The 24,124-nt window shown below is 39.7% G+C and overlaps 2 protein-coding genes and 1 long non-coding RNA gene across 4 annotated transcripts in view; 2 read left to right on the top strand and 1 right to left on the bottom strand.

The window, feature by feature from the left end:
- Positions 1 to 724: 724 nt before the first annotated feature.
- LOC142946795 (uncharacterized) lies at positions 725 to 4,243 on the bottom strand. The gene is made up of 2 exons (XR_012953138.1): positions 2,398 to 4,243; positions 725 to 1,800 (listed from the first exon to the last, which is right to left on the bottom strand). It is a non-coding gene; the product is annotated as an uncharacterized LOC142946795 (long non-coding RNA).
- ak4 (adenylate kinase 4) lies at positions 3,065 to 11,577 on the top strand. 2 transcript variants are annotated; one of them, XM_076088327.1, is made up of 5 exons: positions 3,550 to 4,171; positions 4,990 to 5,109; positions 7,016 to 7,188; positions 8,578 to 8,696; positions 9,581 to 11,577. In XM_076088327.1, the coding sequence occupies exons 1-5, from the start codon at positions 4,030 to 4,032 to the stop codon at positions 9,705 to 9,707; spliced, it is 681 nt and encodes a 226-aa protein (XP_075944442.1). In that variant the 5' UTR covers positions 3,550 to 4,029; the 3' UTR covers positions 9,708 to 11,577. The 2 variants fall into 2 exon arrangements, with proteins under 2 accessions (XP_075944443.1, XP_075944442.1); XM_076088328.1 differs by lacking the exon at positions 4,990 to 5,109 and having other exon boundaries at positions 3,065 to 4,171.
- A 5,944-nt stretch (positions 11,578 to 17,521) lies between these two features.
- dnajc6 (DnaJ (Hsp40) homolog, subfamily C, member 6) overlaps positions 17,522 to 24,124 on the top strand; it is a 30,470-nt gene continuing 23,867 nt past the window's right edge. The window contains exon 1 of the mRNA XM_076088325.1: positions 17,522 to 18,007. Coding sequence (XP_075944440.1) covers positions 17,785 to 18,007 — 223 coding nt within the window. The 5' untranslated portion in view covers positions 17,522 to 17,784. The remainder of the gene's footprint in view (positions 18,008 to 24,124) is intronic.

Here is a 24,124-nt window from a genome sequence, read left to right as displayed (position 1 = left end):
GCTTAGTTGGGGAAAAAACCTCTTAGTCACATAGTCATGGAAAAAAAAAATAGAGCTTCTTTTTTGCCATCAAAACTGGATTCAGACAAATATTCACACAACATCTAACATGAATTGTGACAAATGAGCACTTCATTTGTTTTCACAACTTTGTCATCATCATATTCATTATTAAGGTTTCAGGATCAGTAGGGCAGAGCTGTAGGCCTTGTCATTGAGACCCCAAAGACCGATTTATAGATCTTTAGCTCCCTCTATTGATAACAATGTGGAACAACCATTCAGGACTACCTTCCGTTTCAGCCTGCAGACCAGTGCTCCCATTGAGGAACAGTTCAGGTCAGTCCTAATAGTTCAATCAGGAAAAAACTTGAAGAACACATTTTTACTCTAAACTTTACACTCATAAAGTGTTCGGAATTATGCTGCAATGCAAACTTCCAAAGCAATAGAGTTTGATAATAAAGAGGACACACTAAATGCAGGAAATTAGTTTTCTTCATAGAATTTGCATGATTTGTTTTAATGCTTAAATGAACTTTGCTGGCAATGCCAGAGAGATAGCTGCCAGAGAGATAGCTGCCAGAAAGTGTTCAATGTAATAGCAAAACTGATCAGATGGAGACTTCAGTCACTTAATAGTTTTGTGGCTGTAACCTTCTGTATTTAAGATCCACTGAATTTTTCAAAAGTAAAGATGAATAAAAGACCATACACATTTGAATAATTGAAAAAGAAATCCACTTTATTTATTATAGTGAAGTAAAAGTTATATAGGCTGTGAAGGTAATTCTAATTTACAGGTTTTGAGTTTAATGTTTCTTATACACATATACAATAGAGCTTAATCGATTTTATTGGAGCATGCCACAATGTGGGGACAGATTCAATGAGGCAAAACCATTCTGTAAATAAAAACATATACACTTTTGGATATCTCATTAAACAAAACAATTATGTATTTTGTAAACATACTTACACGTGTCCACCTTCTCTTCCGTCCTCTTTTTCGTTAGGCGAACATGCTTTGATTTACTGCACTCGTGTCAAGTTGGCAGCCATCCTTCAGTTATCACAGTACTGTACCTTCGATGGGGACAGCATCAGCACTGTGATAACTGAACCAGGGCAGCCTCACAAATCTAGCAGGTCGGGGCTTCACTCCATTCATCATCCACCGTACATGTCAACAGGTGTAAATATAACAGTCTGCCTTTTGCATTTTTTCAGCATATTTAGTGATATCTCATACAAAACATATGCAAGTGGAGTCTCCAGAATTGTATTTGTTTCTATATAAATCATTTTCAAGTAACATACATACTGACAGAGTAATCTACAGAGTAATATACACATGTAACTTAAAACAACGCTGTGCAGTTCTTGGAAATTGGAGGAGGAAGCTTGCTGTACAGTCTTGCGCATGTTATCATGTTTAGTTATTTGCTATCTCTTTCCATATGAAAGTATTTGGTTTTTCATTATTTCCATTCTGCCGGTGCACAGAGTCAATGTTTCATTTCATAAAACAGCTATGGGTACATAGACTTTTTTTTTTTTTTAACCGCTTTCCTGCTAGGACTTGGTAGAGACAAACTGCTGTGTATTATTCATACCAACCACAAGGCCGAGTGACGTCAGACTTGTTATGATTCTCCTCGCGGGCTCCGCCCCCCTCGGCGCGAGCAGCGTCTCGAGCAGTCCGGTGGCGTCTCTGGCCGACGTAGCGGCTCCTCCTCCTCGACAGTCCGCCCTCCGCACTTCATGAAAACAACTCCATTAGCCCCGCTGCTCAGGGCACTGGCCAAAAACAAAAAAAACCCTCTAATGTCAGAAAAGCAAAGCCACATGTGCAAATAATTAAACATGGCAGCAGACAAACACATAGTCATGGATGAATGCTCCATTCGTTGACATCAATTACTGTATAAGAGACCCCGTGAGGAAAGCGCGTCGATATTACATAAACCCTTCAGTAACTAACTGGGTTGTGCCGAATTCTAACCTACTAACCGTGAAGGTAACAGGCACTAATACAGATACATGGCGCCGATACTGCTTGAGAAAAAGCACAACATCGATAACTGAAATAAACGCTTGTTGCTGTATTCTACACGTACACAAAAGTTGGCAAAATCTAAACAACGCCGTTATTGATGTCAGTATATAATAATACGCATACCTGCTTTAATTGGGCTAAATATGCTCTTTAAAAAGCGACTAGGCGAAATATAAGTGCAATTTTCTCTGAATAGTGTGCAGCCAAACGTTAACGCCCAGCATTGCATACACACCCCTTTTCTGGGTAAAAACAAGCACCATGTTGTAAGAATCAAAAATAATAATTTATTCTAATTGCATTCAGTCCGCTTGAAATGTACAACACATATCACTTACCTGCAATTTTCCCGTTTGATTCCCCGTGTTGACATGAATATTTTTAATGACGCAGCAAGACCACACAGAGCAACGTGATTGTCGCCATTTTTTGTTGTTATTGAATTCTCCAAAGCCATGTGACAAAAATGATCCTAAAATTAAAAACAGGCTTTCGGGTGTGGAGACGAAAACTACTTTCACGAAGCTAAAAAAGGTTAATCTTCCGAGTTGTTTGTCTGGTGGATTAGTCTAGGTAGTCCACTGACTGAAGACTGAAGGCTGTGCGCAATATCTGACAGCTCCGGGACGCTGCCGCTCCCGTATGGCTCGCAACAAGTAGACTTCACTTGATTCCGCCCGTCCACAGACGTTGCGCGGAATGACAGCGACTCGTGCATTTCTGCGCCAGTCAGCTAGCAGTACAAAACCATGAAAAAAAATAACAACCACGTGAACCATAATGAATAATACAAGCTCTGATATGAGAGAACAACAACAACAAGTGGTGGAATTCAAGACTAGCCCACTTTACTGAGTAATGGAATAATATGCATGACATTTGTGACTCTTCATTTATTTATTGCTTATTTATTTATTATTATTAAATGTTAATTTAACATGTTAAATCACTCGAAAAAGCACGATGATAATTTATATGATCTATTTCCATTGCTAATATCACTATATTCATGGTTTCAGGTGACATTAAATTGTTTGACACGGACACGCCCCTTTCTGGCATGTAATACATTAGGGGCAAATGGCTGCTTGTCTCCATTACAGTTTGTAACAAGCTTTAACATGAATAGAAGGTGATTTCCCATTTGCAGTAGCAGATCAGACTTCCCAAACAGACTGCAAACAGACTGAATTAGCCCTTATTAGCCTATCTATGTTGTATTAAAGGAAAACATCCTCTTTTTTTCTTTTTCTTTTTTTGTACTCATGAGTTAGAACTATGATACATGCTCAAACACACGTTCTCCCAATTCCTCCTCCTCTTTATTTTTTATAGATATAGATATAATTAAATAGCTGGAAGGATGTTTCTCGTGTGACATCCATTTGCTTGTAAAATGTAATGAGTCACAATTTCCCTCTCTTTGCGGAAACTATGAAGTAACTGACTACAGTTGTTGTTATTGTACATAGCTTGTATATAAAAAAAAAACTACAGTAACCAGTTTACCCCGCGAAGTTCGTGCGACTCAGTTATCCGCATTTTTTCTGGATGATGTGTGCAGAAAAGAAATAGGGCGTTGTGGAGAGACTCTCTCATTCATTCGCAGAGAAAGGTCTCTGTCGGTAAAGGCGTAGACGGGTGTAGTGTGTCCTTAAGAGAACTGAAAGGAAAAAAAGGAAAAGGTTGCTTTGAGTTGATCCGAGTCAGAGGAGGATAGCCCTAATATGCGCAGAGTGTGGGCTCTGCTGTAAGAACTGCAGACCCAGAGATTAAACTGACATTTACATTGGCAAGACAAATTTAGAAGCCTTGCGCTTTGGACCGGTTGGGTCGCTCATGCACGCATTTGATCAGGGGTTTAATTCAGAGGTAATTTACTTCCTTCTCTCGCGCACAAAGAGGAAAACATTAACAAACGTTTGTCCATCCAAGAGGTTTCACATTTGCCGCCTGTGTTCGAGGAAGCAATGGCCAAGTTATTCCGAGCTGCTATCATGGGTCCACCAGGATCGGGGAAAGGAACGATATCCAAGAGGATTGCGCAAAGCTTTGGCCTGCAATATCTGTCCAGCGGCCACTACCTACGAGAGAGCATAGCGGCAAATACAGGTAGGATACATCCGCCCGTGAACAGGAAGAACCAGTCTGCGGAAAAGTCAACGGGTTCTATGCTGCATATGAACGTCCATCTCTTAATGTCGTAGTTATAAAAAAAAGAAAAGTGTGATATGCGCATGTTCTGATCTTCAGTTGTTTTCCAGAAGTTCATTTGACAGTAAACTTTCCCCATTTCAAACCAAGCCATAAAACACGAGACATTTGACTGCAAACGTCATTTTCTTTAAATCTGATTTCAATCAAGTGCAAAAGTGTCCCTACCAAGGTTTTTTTTTACATGTTTCCCCAAATATCTTTTTCAACTTCCTCATTATAGCTACACAACTGGAGTTAATTTAAGCATGTGCCAAGCCCATGTATAAGCCTCCAGATAATTAAATTGGAGTTCAGTGTAGTGCAGAGGCTTAAGTAAAAACATGTGTTCTTGGTTACCATTACTGAAACGTTTCAGTGAAGTTGTGACTTGCTGGATCCGGTCTAAGTCTTTTTGCTTCTGAAACAAGTTAGAGAATTTATAAACCAGTGAGTTCAATATGTGTATTTGCTTAATAAATCCACAGTAGACCCCATATGTCAGTGTCATTTTAAACGAGTCATAAGCTCTGCTAGTTTACGTGCAGGAATTGGCAGTGAGAGTTTGAACCATTTAGTATCTCTACAGGGATAGTTACATTAAAAAGTCTTGCCAAGCATGTATATGTGTGTGTGTGTGTGACATTCAACATGCCCTGCCCTGTCTTTTTAAATTTGGAAGCATGGAAACAGACATGCATTGACTACTGTATCTTTACCTGTCTGATGTGTATCAGAGGCAGGTGTGCTGGTGAGGAGCTATGTAGAAAGAAGCATGCTGGTGCCTGACCATGTGATGACCAAACTGATGCTGCCCAGACTGGAACAGCTGATTGACCACAGCTGGCTGTTGGATGGTATGCAAATGGCGTTTTTGTTTTTATACAATCAGAGTGCATGGCCTACTGATATGGTACACAAACGTTATCTTACAGCAGCCCCCATCCATTGTCTGTACAGGCTCTCTACTGTTATTCAACTGACAGTTGAATCAGGAGGGACTTCATTCTGAGTGAGCAAACATGTTAGTGGACATGTGCACTAAAAGATGAGAAATGTGAATAGTCTTTGGCAATTAGACCATCGTGACGTCGTATCATTTTTGTGGGTGGTGAAGCTGAAAGAAGAATAGGAAACCCCCTTATGGCGTCTCGACACTGGTGGTGGTGTTGGTGATGAGATGAAGAGAATGCCGAAGATCTGGATGTGATGAGGAGTGGACTTCTGATGAGCTCAACCTGGAATATGGATGAATGGAGGATAATAGGGTGGAGGAGGGCCGCAACGATGTTGCCTAAAATGACCGCTCACAGCAGCAGAGAGGAGAACAGATTTAAAGTTTGACAGCAGCGACGCGATTGACTGATGGAGATTGTGGTAAACTGAAGTTGGTTCACTAAAAAGTCGACGCCCATAATCAGCCGATTAAGAAGAAGCGGGAGGAGTGGGGGAGAAAGGAAGAGAAATTGTGATTGAATGAAGCATTAAGATTGATTGATTGACTAAGGGTTAGCACCAGATTTAAAACAAAGAGCAAAGATATATGATTTTTTCCATTAATATCAGGAGGGTCAAGTTCCCTGTGCCGCCCTGGTCTCTATTGCAAGTCTCAATTTATAATTTCCAGGGCCAAGTGACCTTTGTTACAACATTAGTCAGTAAAAAAGACCTGGTTTCCTTATGTTGGAGATCAAGTCACTATGGAGGGATAATACATGTAGTAATATTATTACAATCGACATGTTCATTTCTGTGTATGTGATACATGATGAACAGTGCTGATTGTAAATGGCCTCAGAAGTGTGTTACGGTGAGATGTTATAAAACAGAAAACTTTCTTTCATGAGTATAGAGTAGCATGTGAGATATCCTGAGATGACAAACTCAGCACATCGCTATGCTTTTTCAAGTTAAATATTATCCACATCGCTAAGAGAGATGCCAAACATTGATGAAACGGACTAGTTGGTGTTACACACGTTTAAACCTTGAAACATGATCCGTAAACATGCACTTTTTTTGGTGTGCGAAAAGGACAAACAAATCAAGGTCACACACACACACACACACACACACACACACCCTCTTAAAACATATAAATAAAAAATATATTCCCTCTTGTAACCTCTGATTGGTGTTTTGCCGTCGCTCATTTCTGGGCAGCATGATGTTCTAGTGGTTGGAGAGATCTAGCAGCTCTTAAGTGACCAAACAATGGAACATACAGAGTGATTGCCAGTTTCCGATCTAACACATACGGAAGCAATAAACTGAAGACGAGCCTAAATGCATTGATACCAAAACAACAACAAGAGAGAGAGAAAATGGCCTATAAAACTAATGGACCTATATTCCAGTAAGCTTGCCATGTCAAATCCCACCATGCGATAATATCTTGTATATAATGTCTTGTTATTACTGCTGTTGGTTAATCCGGGTCATGTAACTGAAAGCATTGTTTGTTTGTTTTCTAGTAAGTTTATTCACATGTACATGATATTGTTATTCTGTCACTTCTACTGATTATCTCAAAGGAGAAACTGGAAACAGCTTGAGTGCATGTTTACTTGCTACCAGCTACTGATACCTGTATGAAACTGTGAAACGGTTTAGTATGTCATGTAGAGTATGTCTTCTTTATGTTGTTGACTCACAATGGTAATTATAACTTAGAAAATACATTTAAACCACAGTGTTTGTGTAGTTAATTGAAAAATTCATACTGAACTGGTGGACGATACCTCTCTCTCTCTCTCTGTCTAGGTTTTCCCCGCACTCTGTCGCAGGCCCAAGCCATGAACAACCTGTGCCAGCTGGACATGGTCATCAGCCTCAACATCCCCTTTGAGACTCTGAGGGAGAGACTGAGTGAACGCATGAGCCATCCAGCCAGTGGCCGAGTCTACAACATGGGCTTCAACCCACCACGAGTGCAGGTCTGAAAAGTCTTTAAATGACAGTAGAGTTACAGTGCTTAGAATATTTAGCACCATTTTCTTTTGTGGCACTTTATTGATTTTCTGGAGGGCAGTTTGTGCCTCTCAAGATTAAAATCAGTGTGTTTTTAAGCTGGTAGGGATTGAATATCTGGCTTCTCCAAAAAGAGAGATTGGAATCAGATGAAAGACAGCCTCCATACTCATTACCTCGCCATCTTGCACAACAACAACAACAACAAGAATCCTGCTGCTTTATATTTCACTTCAAAAGGTCCCTGTTGTTGCTCCACAGTTGCGCCACAGACATAGGAGCTAATAAAACTATGGACATACTTACAAGAGCATGTAAAACATATAACAGAAATATGTACATTTACATGTCTAATTTGTCTTGTGTCTAGTAGTTTAACTTTAAAAATGAAAAAAAACGTCATCTTCATGGACTCAATTAAGGTGAAGAAGTGATTGTAATTTTAAGAATTTTTATTACTCAGTGTTACTGAGTGTTACTCAGTCTGAGGGGATCTTTAAATAAATTTAAATAAATGGTAAACATAAATTGATTACAGTAAAAATGTAATTCAGTCTTAAGTAGAGTTTTAAACGAGGACGCTGATATTGCTCGCCTCTTATTCACTGGAAGGCTATTTTAGAGCTTTCGATGCCCTGTTTGGATGGCGTCACTAGGAAATTAGTCACATAATAACTTTGTTTTAGAGCATTATTTTCTTTATTAAACAGAAAACAGAAAATTAACAAATTAAAAATGGAGGACATTTTATCCAACATAAGAGACATTTGAAACTAAAATCACCTACATCATAGTACCTTCCTGAATTTAAAATTCCGAGCATCTATAAAGCAGCAAACAACTATTTGCTACTTAAAGGTATAGTAGAGTAGAGTCATCTGTTGTGCTTTTTTTTAAGTTGCCGGTCCGGCTGCGCTTGCATTTTAGTGCATGTGAGTCCCTGTGTGCGTGCACCACTGGCTTGCTATTCGCCGCCGCTTTGCACTGCTCTCATACGGCGGTTACAGCTGATAACGCTGTCCTGAACCACAGTGTTGAGGCAATCCCTCAATCACAGATATGCTCAGAATTATGAATTTAGCACCTTAAACAATGGCTGGAAAGATCAAGTCAGTGACCGAAAATCTCGAACCAAATTTCATGGCCAATGTTGATGTTGTGTTATTGATATCTTTATGAATTATCAATGTATGAGCTCAAAAAGATACTGATAGAGTAACGGCTGTACATGTATGTCTAGATGTAGCGTGATTGTTATTTAACTGATTTAACGGTTATATTGTCATGAGATTTCACTGGATTTGTTAACTTTGCCTTTTTTACATTGTTGCATGATTTAACTTGTGTCGCGTCAGGGTAAGGATGACATCACTGGGGAGCCACTGATTCAGCATGATGATGACAAACCAGAAGCCCTGATGGCCAGACTGAGACACTACAAAGATGTGGCCAAGCCCGTCATAGACCTATACAAGTCAGTACTTATCTTAATACTTTTCTTTCATGGGACATTCTTCACTTAATATTTTTTCTACAGGCAGCCAGTAGCGTTACTTTTTGCTTTAAACATATGAAAATCGGAGTGAAACTTTATTTCGATAGATAATCCAGCAGATAAATGGTCTTTTGTTTTTCTAACAAATCAAACCCAGATGTCAAACAATAACAAAACATGGGATTCATGAAAGGGATCACATTTGTTTCTTAGTTTCATTCAGTGCTTTCATTCAGCAGTCAACTCTCAAGCCTTAGCTGTTTTTATGGTGATAAATTGTTTTTTATTTTACAATTAATAAAACGAAACAATGTACAGTAGAACACTCCCTTTTCATGGATATGTTAGATGGTTGTCTGAGTTAAATTTGTTTATAATGATCTAACTGTAAATTCAATACCCACAAATTTTACACATCATAGTGTGTTTACAGGTCTTAGGGAGTACTGCTGCGGATGTGAAAACAAATCGCATAAAGCCTCTTGTGGCTCCAGAAGGTCCTGCACAAAGTCTGATTAATTGCCTCAAGTGATGTCACTAAAGTCAGTGTCAGTTGGAGTTGACGATTTCAGGTTTGAAAATGAAAAGAATCTGGGGATGTTGAGTTAGAAGGAAGTGATCTTACCAGACCTCTGTAGGCCGCTCCTCATCTGCTTGAGGCTAGAGGCATGATGACACATTAGCTGCTAATAGCACACAATGGCAGTTGAGTTGCATTGTGGGTAATGTACTGTAGGTCCCAGTTTTTTGACAAGGAAGAAGAATATGTGAAACTGCCTGGCAATGCCACATTCTGCCATTCAATCAATCAATATTTCCTTCAAAATGTTTAATTATTCATTTGTTTCTTATTTCTTGCTCAGGTCACAGGGAATCCTGCACTCATTTTCCGGTACAGATACGGACCGGATTTGGCCTTATATCAACTCCCTCCTCAGCACCAAGATGCACACACAGTCGTCAAATTCCTTCCAAACCCAGTCACCCTGACTCTTCTCTGATTGAAAATCGTATTTCAAAAAGAGAGGGTGATCTTTCCACATGCGTGCCTCTAGCGAGGTTTAAGGGCACCGATCAAAACTGTAGTCATCAAACGTGGTTGTGGTTCAATCGCCAGGTGGTTTTTCAAATGAACGGTTGTATGCAAATATTTCTAGAGCTTTATTGATTGTGTTGATTTCTGCACTATTATATTGAAACGTTCAGATCGCAAAATTATTCATTTTTGTAAATCATAATTTTACACAAGCACTCTGCATCAGGCAACACTTTTGTCTTTTTATCTGCAATCGTTCCAATTCCAACACATAGAATTGAAATAATAGCTCATGCAGGGAAGCTGTGGTAAAACTACGGTCTAAAAGAAAAAGTATTGAGAGAAGGAAGGATGCCCTTCATTGTAGCTCTCCAGTATGAATATTGCATCACTACGACACAGGGGTAAGGTAGAATATTAAACCAAATACCCAAATATTTACTGTCTCACTCCCACATTGAATGTGTGATACCAAACTCAGGTATATTATTATAAACACATGAAACATTAGACAGTCTGTCAAATATGATTAATTACACTTTAAATCACACTTTCATAATCAAGTAAACTATCACGTTGCCTCTATGGTTATATTCTATATAGTTTTGGAGTGAAATTACCCAATATGCAATTAACTGAGGCGTTCATCACCACAGATTCACCACCGACCTTTGCATTGTGTCGGCTGAAAAGTCAGAATGGATCTCGGACAGACATTATTTGGGTCACATTTTTGCTAGAAAGTTGTGCAGGCTTGAGTCTTGTTTACTATACTGTATATAATGCCTACAAGTCTGCTGTTCCAAATGCAACAATCCTGCAGACCAGTTTGTAATTGTTTGGCTTTATCGGTTCAGTGTTTCTATAACATATCCATCAATAACAAACACATTGTGCACTGTATAAACAGCTATTCTTTACTTTTGTACTGAAATGCTAAAGAATATTATGCAATCTTCAACTAATAACATGCAGGACAATCTACGAGGCAGGCGCTGGACTTGCACAAGATTTTAAAAGCCCTCACAGTAAATCTAAAACATCCTCTGGCTGGGATAAGGACCAATGCACAGGATATAGAGTGCCTTCAATGCGGTTACGTATCTTTTATATATATATATATGGTTGCCTAGAGATTTTAATCATCAAAATGTCACTGATTATTGTTCACAAATGTTTGTTCAACTTCAAGATAATGCTAAATAAAGTTGTAGTAAAAGGTCAATTTTATGATTCAGAAGCATGAATCATTATGTAGTATGTAAAGGTCTTATTTTTCTGATTGAATGTATGTATAAATGCATTTTTAAGAGGTATTCTGAAAGGTTTGTAATAGTAAAAAATGCAACATACACGTAACCCATCACATGCAAAAATGTATTTTTAATCATTTCTTTTATGAGGTCAAACCCGCCTTGTGTCAGTGTTTTTGTTTTCCTTATGGTCTAAAAAGAATGGGTGTTGTATGTTGTACAGACTGAAGACCTGTTAGATGGCAGACAAAAGATACAAATAAAGATGCAATACTTTTGCCTAAATAACAAGAGGATTAGATGTCTGTGGATTAGTGTGGATGGGACGAGTCTGTCGGTGGAGGAGTCATTCTCACAGCATCTGAATTGAACTTTGGTTTCATGTTGGGGAGCACAATATGCGGTGTCTGTGTTGTTGAATGAAAGGGTGTGGAGTAAAAGTGTTATGTTGTATGGGACCACACCCCACTGCTGTTATGTAACACCAGTGTTGTGAGATTTTTCTTCCTTATTTTCAATCCACGCTGTCCGATCATGTTACATTCTCAGAATAATAAAACTATTTTCTCAAGACTGCCTTCTATGTCTTTGCATGTACTTAACTTGTACTTGTATGTCATTATCTCATTTTGTGGGAGAATACCAGCTAATTCATTCTTTAGTTGGGTGCAGACAGTTTTCTTCATAGATGCGTCTAAGGTCTATTTCTCAGTCTGAACATACTGTAAGCAAGAGGGCAGTGTATGATATGAACGTTAGGCATTATAAAGCTCTCTGTATTTCAGATGTCAAGTTTAAACTAAGGGTACTTTTACAGCTTTAATATCTGAATAGTCATTAAAATCTATGGTTATGAGAGACTTCTTTTTTTCTTTCCACAACACATACAAATACAGGCTTTGCTCCTCCCCTCTTTGCTCCTTGATCTTTTATATCATGTGAGAAAAACAGGAATTAGCAGGAGGAGGGTGTGCTAACTTGCACTTAACACAAAACCTATGGTGAATATGTATAACACCTATAAGATACTGAAACACAGACACACATACATGCGAGTACATAGGAATACTGTCTGTATCTCCTACTGTGGTGCCTAATCCTCGCAGACCTGTAAATAAACCCCATGTGCATTAGAGCTTGGGCGCAACTTGTGCTCCACTGTCACGCACTACAGTCTCATTTGACTTTAGACAGAGGGTGCAGCGCTTTAGTCTGCGCATGCATTGCCCATGATGCAGATTTAGATAATCACGTCGTGTGTACAAACCCTGAAATGCAGCACAGTTGGTGTTGCAGTTTTTTTTGTATCGCCTTATGATCACATGTTGTTATGGGGACCTCTGCTGTTCGACTGTGGTGCTCAGTCGTTTTGTGACCTGATAAAAAAGATTTAATTTCTATAATCTCCACAATTATTTCATTTTTGGTGCTCATCACCGGTATTATTTTCTAGATTACCACAGTTCATTTTTCTTTGAGTAGCCTTAAGGTATCTCCGGTCTGCAGCACATTGACCAGGCAGTGGGATTCGTACTAGTCAAAGCAGTCAGCCAGTTTTCTGGAATCCATCCCAGGTTTTGCCAGGCTGTATTGCCACACTGGCAGCTCAAGCAAAGCTCGCTGAGCGGCGCAGTTTCTACCGTACAGATTTATGAACATCCACTCTGCCCTGCACTTCCGCGTTTTACGCTCATCCACATTATTTACAGATCTACCAATCGCCATCGCCGGACTCTGTTTGATGCTTTTATGCCAAAATGTGATGATGGTGCCGTAACCTAGCTGGTGCTGCCTCTGTCACAACAACTGGTTAACTGGGTGATCCTTGCAGGATAGTGGGTCTCACAGGACGTTTTACGCGTTGACCTTTGACTGGCAGCGAATGACAAATCAAAGGTCGGTGCCTGAGAGCGGAGCCCGCGGTTTCAAAGCGCATCTCCACCACGGCACAGGACGGTGATCCCGGGAAAGATTGAAATGAAAGAAAGCTCTCTGAAAGGTAATGCCATCTGTTTCTGTTCATTTGATGTGATTGAAGAGACGTGTGTCGTGGCCTACGTCTCTAACCAGGCAAAAAAAAAGAGGAGAGAGCATCATGCTGTGTGTGTGTGTGTGTGTGTGTGTGTGTGTGTGTATGTTACATAATATCAGGCTGCCTCTGGATATCCAAACCACTACCCCACCTCTCCGCTCGGTGGACAGAGGTTTTAGCACCAACATGCACTTGTTCTGTTAATAGGGTTCTACGTTTGTTCTCACTGTAGTGGGACATACTTATCCTAAATCACAAACTCAGGGCCTTTGTGGCGCACACGAGCATCATAAATGACATCAGTTGGGTTATTTTTGGTTCAGCAGGTGTCACTTTTTTCACGTTTAATGAGTCTTTTTTTTTTCTCTATGACAGTCGTGGCTATGCATAGCCTACTGTCGCTTTATCCTTTTAATAAATTACTAGATTGATTTAACGGTGACGTTTGCCGCTTTGATATCAGATGGATTTTTCTGTCAGCTGATGACGGTAGGCTAACGACATTTCAGGCACCGGCACCCTGTGCGCAAATCGATTTAAAGAGGATACATATATTTTTTTTAAGTCTTCTCGGTATTATGGGCATTTGGACGTGATCGATATCTCTTGTATCTTGATTATCAGTATTATCTGAATCACCATCTTCATCATTTCGGGGTGGCTCATATTGCGAGGACAGCTCCTCTCTCATCACATCACCGCGAGCGTCACGCACGTCACGTGAGCATCTTAACGCAGCTTGGTGTGGTTTCATGCTCTGATCATCGCTCATTTAGTCCCCCTATTCACCTACTAAAAAATGACAAGTCAGATGGAACCTCATCATTTTTTAAATTTATTTTTAGGTAAAGGTCAAGTGTAATTGTGAAGAGCATGTGGGATTCATAATATCACATAAATGAGTTAGCATATTTGCACCTCCATTTCCCTCATCTCGAAGTCAATAGGTTTTTTTAATGGGTTTTTGCTTAGATGCCTGAAATAAGTTCTTTGGTTAACACAAGCTTAAGAGATTTCAACGTTTTGTTCTAAGATATATTCATCGGTAGATGCCCCTCTCATCAATTTTTAAGCTTTTAAGTTTCTGGAAAAAAGGCAGTTGCTAACAAGTGGCTGAACATCATCACGCAGACCAGTCCGCCTTCACAGCCTCATTGTGTATAGGCCTACTCATGTGACCATGGTGTAGTTCATTTACAGCACAAAGTTCGCTTTTTACTTCTGCCGACTGCATTCACCCTTGAAAAATCATAAAAGCGCTCTTTATTTATGAGGATTTTATTGCAGAACAAAATGTATAATCATAAACTTGTGTTTGCCAGAGAGCTTATTTCCTGCAATAATCTAAAATCCCATGGGCTTTCTGTCGCGGGAACCAGTGCAATGCTAACTCAGGGTTGGCCTACAAAAACACATCATCACTACTCTATAGTCATTACGATAAAAAAAACAAAGTATCAGAGTATAACTACCCCCAGGACCAAGAAAGGTACCCTCCCTCTACTCTACTTTATTTTTGACTACAAGTACAGAATTATTAGCATTAAAATATACATAAAGTAGCCTAACAAAACTACTCATTATCCAGTATGGCCATTTTCAGAATCATGTATATGGTAGAATTGGATTATAATTATTGATGCACTTTAATGTTGCAGCTGGTAAAGGTGGCGATCATTTTAATTACTTTTCATACTGCTGGGAAGATTGTGAATTTCCCCCTGGGGTATTAGTAATCTTATTCTAATCAATCAACTATAATTATCAAATAAATGTAGTGGAATAAAAAGTAGGCTACAATATTTAACTATGAATTGTAATGGTGTAGTACAAAGTAGCGGAAAATTTGAATACTCCCTTAAAGTACAATTACCTCAAAACTGTAAGTATAGTACTTGAGCAAATGTACTGATTAACACAGGATTAGAACTTGGACGATGGCAGGGCAGCATGGATGCCATTGTTCCTCTATGAAGACAAGTAGCAGCCAGTGCTCTTTTATCATCTTTTATGTTTCAGTTTTTACCACACAGAACAAGAATCCTTGGATTACAAGATTTAAAGTCTCACAAATTCAAGTCCATCGTCTGTCTTGTCAATTGAGTCTTGCAGCTGATCCAGCAGGTTCCTGGATTCTACTTTAACTGTGAAGGGGATAATCATTAATCCTCAATGTATCCTTGAGAGTGATGGTAAAAACCAATGAGGAGATACGAGGCCACAGTCAGTATCACAGCAATGTCGTAAAACAGCTGAAATGTTACTGAGCATTGCATCTGAAGGCTTTTTAACAATTCTTATAAGAGGTATGCAAATGAATGCCTCAACCGGAATCATTACTCAAAATACAAGGAGCACGAGAAGCAGATTTGTGACTGAAAACCTGTCTTACAGCGCCTCTGATATCACTACAGGTCATTAATGCAGGCGCTGTGCTTTGTTGTGGGCATGTACTTATTGTTGTGAGCCCGTTGCCCATACGCAATGGTTGCGCCACACACATATGGGTTGAACTGGAATACAATGCCTCTAAATGTTGTTAGTACATTTGGAAAAAGAGACATAAGAGGTCTGACAAAGGCCAAAATATAACTCTATAAGCTTTTATATGCAAAGTCTGCAATGCTGCTCAAGTTGGAACGTTTTAAAATATTTTCTGTTAGGGCTGCATTATTTTTATTCATGATTTCTGCTGATTATTTTTTCATTTAATTTATAATTTTTTCAATAAAATGTATGAAAAACAGTAAAATATGCTCATTATAATTTCCCAGAATCCATGGTGACATATTCACATTGCTTGTTTTGTCTGACCAACAGTCCAAAACCCAAATATATTCAGTTTACTATGATATACGACAAAGATAAGCAGCAACTCTTCACATTGTAGAAGCTGTATCGGGATTATTTGGCAATTTTGCTTGAAAAATGACTGAAATGATTTAACAAATAACCAAATCGTTAATTTTCCGTCCATGCACCAAACAATGAATTGTTTCAGCTCTATTTAGGTTTTTGATTGGGTTTGGACTTGCCTTTGTGTGCAAACCTTTGATCGTGGCACAAATTGTGACGTCCTTACTACACCTGCTTGCTGTATCCAAAACAGTCACACGCATACAAGGACATCAAGGGGTAAACATTGGTTCACAGTTAGGACAGGAAGCTCCATGGCAACAATGCGAGCAGCAGCACTGCGTGTCCGGTGATGGTGGGAGTATCTTTCCTCCCTTTTGGACATTCCGTTCCTGCTGTGCTTTGAGCTCCCGTCTGCTCTGCTAAAAGAGTTTCCCAGGCTCATGTCCTCTTTTCAGAAACATACAGGGTTTCCGTTGCCAGGGGACAAGGCCAAGGAAGGAAGCATGCCATCAGTGGTCAATGTTCTGTCCTTCATGGATCCAGGGTCATTGCACAAAAAAATTGGGGCATGAAAGACACATTTAGAGCTAAATTCACAAATCTTTTGGCTTTTAATTATATTAAAAAGAGCCTATTAATATTCAGCAGCTATTAGTCGAGTACTGAGAAAAAAATCCCCCTTGATGCAGAGAGAGTTTCCTTTTTCTTACAAAGCATGGTGCTGTTGTCATGCAATGCTGACTACTCAACTCCTCTCATTTGATCTTTTATTATGACAAGGCCAGGGGTCCCCTTCAGCAAAGGACCCAAATAAGAAATTAGCTCTTTTATGGGCCCAGACTCACAACTTTTACCAAATGCTCCTTATTTATACCAAAGAAAACAGGTCATATAAATAACTATAGATTTATTTTATTTCTTTACAATTTCTCCCTGAGGACTTCTGTTATTCTAGTGGATGACTCTGATATTTTTAGCACACTTTAAACCATTATCACCGCATCTGTCTTGCATTTAAGTAGAGCAGTTACTTGGGCAGCTATTTTGATATCCGATAAATCATTCGAGTCACTTTTAAAGCTAAAACTTCAAATATCTGCTGGTACCAGTCAGTCGTTTCTGCCTGTCTCTGTATTATATCACTGCAAATTGAATATCGTTTTTGATAGGATAAAACGAGAAATGTAAAGACCTGAACTCTGGGACATTGTGATGGCCATTATTTTCTAACATTTCAATTAATTAAGAAAATAGTTTAATTGGAAGATCAATTGATAATGAAAATATTGGTTTACACACAATATCGCCTATATCCCATAGAACTCATAATTGGCTAGAAGCCTTTAAAGCTATTCAAGGAAAATCCACCCAGAATAGGAACTACATTGTTCACAAAATGTTATGACATCACATGTGAAAAAGAAGCCTATAGGCACATACTCACAGCTACTGATTTCAGTCTGTGAATAATAGATGCATGCAGCAATAACATGAGAGGATCGTGAGTTGGGGTGGACTACAGCGACAGCAAGCAGCAGCAACAGAAGCGTAGTAAAATGCGGTGCTGCTGAGAAAAGAGGAAGCAAAGAGAGAGAGAGAGGGAGAGAGCGAGGAGAGAGAGAGAGAGAGAGAGAGAGAGAGAGAGAGAGAGAGAGGAAGGGAGAGAGAGAGAGAGAGAGAGAGATAGAGAGAGAGCGGCAACATATTTCTCTCTCCAGAAAACAGAGGAGAAAGGAGGGTCGTCCTCTCCTGCTCGGACATGTGGTGCACCCAGCAGCACCAGTAGTAGTAGCAGCAGCGGTGGTGGCGGTGACGGCGCGGCGTAGCCTACGTCTTTGGAGCTTCTTTTGTCTTTATTTTTTTTTCCTTTTCTTGTGTGCTTCGGTAATGAGCTTGCTGGGGGCCTACAAGAAAAAGACTATTTACGATGGCTATGAATCTTTGCAGTTGGTCGATAGCGGCGGAGATAGCTTCAGTGTCGGCAGAGGGAGCAGCAGCAGCAGCAGCAGCAGCAGCGGCAGCGCCACACTCGCAGGCTCCATAGCGGCCACCCTCGGACCGAAGGCGGGCCCGCTGAGAGAGGAGGACTGCAGCACCATGGACAGCTCAGGTAAGAGTCCTCGCCGCCTCCGGGAACGTGGATGGGGATTGTACTCTGACGTGGAGAGCGCTTGGGTATCATGTGATGACTTTACGCAGTATTAACGTGGCCTGTAACTGTCCTGGTGTAAGGGTTTAGCAGTGGGCAACACAATGGCTGACAACAGTGAAAGAATATGCTATGCACCTCCTGGAACCCCCTCCAGGGCTCATAGTGGACATCTTCTCATAAGGTGACCAGTACCAATTGATTTAATATACAGTTCAGACTAGATCTAAATCCTACTGTATGTCTTGTAAAGTATCAAAAAGTCTTTGAATGAATGCTCATATATATATTTTTTAAATCTGCACATGTTTATTAGCACATAATACTTTCTAGTGTCCATAATGTATTAAAATACATATGAAAGCATATACAAACTCATTTTTCAGCCAAAGTTTCAGTATTATATATCATGATAACCACATTTCATAGCCTATTTACTTTTTCATATGGGCTTTAAATTTGAAATTGTATATCAATAACTGCACTAGTAATCTCAAATGTCAGCAGTTAAGACAATAAAAGAGAATATATCCTGCTTCAGTTTTAGTCAGAGGAAACACAAAATACTCTCAGTTCAAGTTTAGTCAACTGGCCGCATATGATGGATTATAAGCCCAATGTATCCAATTAAAACTAAAATCATTTATCATTTATCTCCTGGTAAATCACCTACACAGCTTATTGGATTCAGTTATAATAGCTCATTTGTTTTGACACATTCCTCAATGAGATCAATTCTTTCATCTGTAAAAAAACCTCTTGAGAAGAATAAAGTCACTATTGCTATTCAGACTACTATTTGCCACTTAGTTAGTTTGTATTTATGTGTCATGATAAACACTACGCCCATCCAAAAGGGGGTTAAAAGATGCCACTATTTATCAAACATAAATTAATTAATAAATCATCATCATCACAATATGAGCGTCTATATAGTTTCAAGTAACATCTTTATTTACATTTATTTTAACTAAGGTGTACAATGAATAGTAGGAGGAAGAAAATAAATGCTACAAGCGTTTATTTTTTGATCTCTCAGCTTCAACTCCGTAACTTATTTAAGTGTTTCACATGTGAACAGCCAAGTCAGTGTTTGTGCATCATCCGTGTTTTTACATTTTTTTCTGTTTTTATCATAAAGCCCTGTGCAATTTCCAGTAAAAATGACAGTAGTCCAGTAACATTAGCACTACTACAACTGTTACTGCTAATATTACATCATAATAGCAATAATTATAGTATTTGCAATAAATGCAGGCAACTAGGAAAGTCTGTTACTTTGGACGTTTGAACTTAAAGTCTGTCGAGCCTCACTGCAGTGCTCTGTGGAGTCAGCCAGCCCACAAGGATGGACATCTGTGTGAAACAAAAGAAGCTGGATGAGAAGGGTCAATGAGGAAAGGGGACTGGGGTTGGTGGTGATAGGGTGGGTGGAGGAGGAGGTGGGGGCTCCAGTGTCAGATGTCTGTCTGGTCTGCCAGGCCTCATGGATGCTCTCTTTCATGCACGTGTGTGCCTGTCTCTGTCTGTGTGTGTCTATGTATCCATCTGTCTCATTCACGCACAGCCTGATACTGAGGGGTAAAGGTTGGCACTCAAGAAGAAGGGAGACACGTTCATTGATCTCTCTCTCTGGCAATGCTGAGAGCTCTTTATTCTGTTGATGTCCCGCTCTCTCTAACTGTGAGTGGCTTGGCTCTCTGCTGCTGCTGTGTCGGCTGATCGAGCCTGTATCAGAGCCTCCCCCCGGTGTCTGTATTAGCAAGGTTGGTCACTGTAGCCGCCTCACGTGTCTGCACACTCCCACATCCATCTGGCCACAAACAGAGAGGCACATACCAGCTAAGCTACATGCAGAGAAGTAGATACAAAATAAAATAGAGGCAAAGCACATAATATACTGGAGAGCAGAAATTGAACTAGTAAAGGTATTCATTCACGCTGTCATTGATTTATACAGCATCATACTCATGATGGGAAACGGCACGAGCAGATGACACGGCATAGTAGACCCAGTTGGACGATAAATAGGAAATAAACAAATCTAAATAGGAGCTAAAATAGCGTTTGATATTGTTTAGAGATGATCAAATATAGGCCACTCATTAAAAAAGGTTTAAATCCATCGCTTTGGCAACAGCAGGTATTTATGTGTGTATCTAACAGATATTCTAATAAAACAATCTCACAACCTTTGAGTAGGGATCACAAGCAAGGGGTCACCAAAAAGCAAGCCACTTGTCCACTAGGTCTAGGTCAAGCATTTTAAAATCAATGTGAAGGTAAAAAGGTAGTTAAGAATTTCAGACCTTTATGCAAAATGATGTTTGACTATTAAACCGTCAGCTCGCACCTGCAGCTTGACACATCTTTTACCAACGTTTCATGCCTGCAAAGAGCTTGCTTGCCATTAAAAGCAGTGGGATTCTCCTCTGGTTAAGCTGTATAGTAGATGCTTAATCATACACTCCTTGTCGCATCAGCAGCATCTATAACTAAGCAGATTAGAGTCCCGGGTGGACGCCACAGTCACACACAGTGACACAACACGGCCCGGCACAGTGTAGTAGCCCTGAGATTTGTAGCGCAGTGCGTTTGCTTGTCAAGCTTTATTGTTGTGTGCTTGTATCCATCTGTGTCATTCACACCAAGCTGGATATTGAGCGAGAAATGTTCGGGGCTGTAGGAGGAGGGAGACAAATTCAGACAGCCCACTGATCCCTCGACATAACGAGAACAGTTTTTCTCTTTTCCTCTCCCTCAGTCATCTATCTCTCTCTCTCTGTCTCTGTCTCTGTCTCTGTCTCTCTCTCTCTCTCTCTCTCTCTCTCTCTCTCTCTCTCTCTCTCTCTCTCTCTCTCCCCCCCCCTCTCTCTCTCTCTCTTCCCCCCCCCCCCCTCTCTCTCTCTCTTCCCCCCCCCCCCCCCCCCCTCTCTGTTTCTATTGGTCGACTGTGAAAGCGATAGGAGGCGGTCGAGTAGGGAGGTTGGTTAGGGAGGTTGTTTTTTGCTCTCTCGGTAGTGAGATTTATTTAAAGCACGTTTGTTCCTTCATCATAACATACTTCTTTACCTTTGCAGGTATCTGAACATGATTGGCAGATCCAGGTCAAGCTCACATAGCTCTTGATTTCAAGGCAGAGTTTTCCTAATACATTTCTAATACATTCTGTCATGCTCACTGGGAAATTTGCATAGTAAGGAGGTTAAACATAGACCAAAACATATATATATATATATATAGCCTAAATGCAAGGGAAGCATTTCAGTTTGCATCCCTCAGCATAGACATGCTCAATATGGCTGCCATATTAAAGGAACAGTTCAACATTTTGAGAAATATGCTTACTCCCTTCCTTCAGAGAGTTACAGGAGAAGATTGAGACCACATTAATGAAACTATAATCAGCAAATGCTTAGCTTAGCTTAGCATTAAGACTGGAACCAGGGGAAGCAGCTAGGCTGCCTCTGTCCAAAGACAACAAAATAAGCCTTTAGACTATCCTTACATTCTTGTATGGAATAAACAAACAAGAGATAACGTGTTAAGTAGCTAATTACACAGCTACTGGCCGTAGCTTCATATTAGTGTACAGACATGAGAGTGGTATTGATCTACTAATCTAACCCTTGGCAAATGAAGGTTAAATTGTGATTGTATGGCATTAGCTCTGGATGCAATCAACAAATTAAATGATTAAGAAGTTAAATTCAGTCAGCAGTAGATTTAACAGGGTTAGGCATTAGAAAACAAAGAACATGGATTTTATTTGGGAGCTCAGCTTTTTCGATTGTTATCTTCCCTTTCTTTCTTCCTTTATTTAACACACTCTGCTCCTCAGATAGATGAAAGATGAAATGATGCAGGCACAGATGTGATAATGTCAGTGGTGCAGTACTAGTCTTTAATTATTTTTTAGTCCTTTATATATTGTGCTTCCATACTTGTGTCAATTGAAAACCCCAGAACTCCAGTTTCAGTGGTGTAGTGAGAATTCTTTATCGCCTTGGGCTAAAGACAAGGACACACTGAGCAGATAATGAAAATGATTTGGACATGACAACCAAGTGTGACTGGGTCTGTTCCAGTCTGGGTCAGTAGGTGCTGACAGTCAGCAGATAAAAGCGTGTGGTGTGTTATGTGTCAACATTTGGCTATATTGCAGGACTTGCAGGATCATCTACTGCCAGAACTCTAGTCATTACCGACCAGTTGTTCTATGTGCTATTTGACTTTCCCCAAGATTAAGGATGCCCTTTCAGATCTTAATCTATAAACAATAAAAAAATAAATACTATTATTGATATGAAAATAAGGCTATTTGTATTTAGAGTAATACCTTTTAATGTATATGAGTCAAAGCATTACTTAATTGATTTAGTACTGTACTTTTGTTAAGTTGGAGTAACAAAAGCTGCAGATATCTTGACTTTTAGACTATACTGTAGAAGAATGGGTCAAACTCCAAAAACACTGGATTCTAAAATTCACATAATGCAATAGCTTACGTTAGATTGTCCCTGTCTGGTAAATACATAATATCTTTCATAAAATAGGTTTCCTGTTTTGAAGTCTAAAGCCCAGACACTGATGACTTACGTATTATCTTTGAGGTACTGTATTAAACCTTTCTGCAGCCCTTACTACACCACAGCCACGCTGTGAGTGCCCATTCAGTTAACAGTGGTCATTTTAATTGCCACGGGCAAAGTTACATTTGAGTTCTGGAACTTTCTGTGGATCATATGCCTTATGAGTTAAGCAGGGACTTTATTTTTCAGAAAAAATAGATCAGTGTCATTATTTCAGGCCTATGCGGTCAGAGATGAGAGACTTTGTACGGCATGGACTGGGACCGGAGACCTGTCCCTGGCCTTCACCCACATCCATAAAACACAAGATAGACCCAACGTTATAATTTGGTCATTTCGACACCAAAGAGAAAGAGATATGCTTGATTTGGACACACTAAATGGCTTTCTCACTATGAAGAACAGCTAATCTGGAAGTGGCACATAATATAACTGATAGGTCCGCACTAAGGCACAGCAGCCCAGCAGCATAAAGCAAGTGTGGCCTGTAATAGCCAATTAGTTATTCCTCTTAGGTTATGTTTTTAGTGGCAATACCATCCCACAAATTGCAGCCAACTACCAGCTGATGACACTATACTGTCTCATCAATAGGAACAATATGCCTCACCATGATAGAATGCTCAACTTTACCTCTTCCCAGTAATGGCTGGATGTTTTTTTTTAAATTTCCAACTCACAACTTCTTTCCCAGCCGAACTTTTCACATTTCAAAGAGTAATACAGCCAGAACAGGTGTCACAGATACAAGGTCATAATGTTATTAGGGATTCTGAGAAGCTGCCTTTCAACAAGATTTTGCTCCTATTACTTAGCTTTATTTACAGTTGTGTGTTAAGGGTTGAGGGTGATCAGTGAGGCCTATACGCACATAGCCAATGTAGCTAATAGGTATGCTAAAGAGACACTATGGTGAGCATGGATTGCATGCGTTTTCTTCTTAAAGTTTCTGATGCAAATAGAGATTGTTGATAGTGCAAACAACATGACACAAGTTCAAAAAATAGAAGACCAGGAGAGGTCTTAAACCAGATCAGATCACATTTAATTTACAAAGTTAATTTACTTTGTTATTTTCATTTACAAAGTAAATGAAATAAAGTAAACACAGTTTCTGTGTGGAATAGAGCACGCTACAGCCGGATCACAAATACATTGATTATAAAGCAGGCTTTAGCTTTCCAAGCTAATGCAACACACAGACTACGCTCCCTGTGTCTCTTTATTTTTTCCTGTTTGGCACTAAATATCATGCTTTTACACAAATGGACAATCAAGACTTCTTTTTTGATTATATTAGGAAATAACCAAACCCAAACCCCATCTGAGCCAACAGCTGTTTAATGTCTAGATTTGTCAGCACTGCCAAGTTACACCTCACTGATGCCACTGTGGTTGCTATGTGTATCGTATATGACAGGGAGAGAGAGAGAGAGAGAGAGAGAGAGAGAGAGAGAGAAAGAGACAGAGAGAGAACATCTCCAAT

This window comes from Anarhichas minor, unplaced genomic scaffold (assembly GCF_050575085.1).
Source record: "Anarhichas minor isolate MPS153535 unplaced genomic scaffold, ASM5057508v1 ptg000010l, whole genome shotgun sequence".
Classification (NCBI taxonomy): Eukaryota; Metazoa; Chordata; class Actinopteri; order Perciformes; family Anarhichadidae; genus Anarhichas; species Anarhichas minor.
The sequence above is the reverse complement of the archived record's forward strand: the minus strand, read 5'-3'. Positions and strand labels throughout refer to the sequence as shown.

What these genes read in the sequence shown, in the direction of transcription:
- ak4 (XM_076088327.1), top strand. Translation starts at nt 4,030, where the DNA reads ATGGCCAAGTTATTCCGAGCTGCTATCATGGGTCCACCAGGATCGGGG. An exon ending in GAGCATAGCGGCAAATACAG is followed by an intron (nt 4,172 to 4,989) that starts GTAGGATACATC and finishes GATGTGTATCAG; the next exon opens with AGGCAGGTGTGCTGGTGAGG. An exon ending in TCAACCCACCACGAGTGCAG is followed by an intron (nt 7,189 to 8,577) that starts GTCTGAAAAGTC and finishes GTGTCGCGTCAG; the next exon opens with GGTAAGGATGACATCACTGG.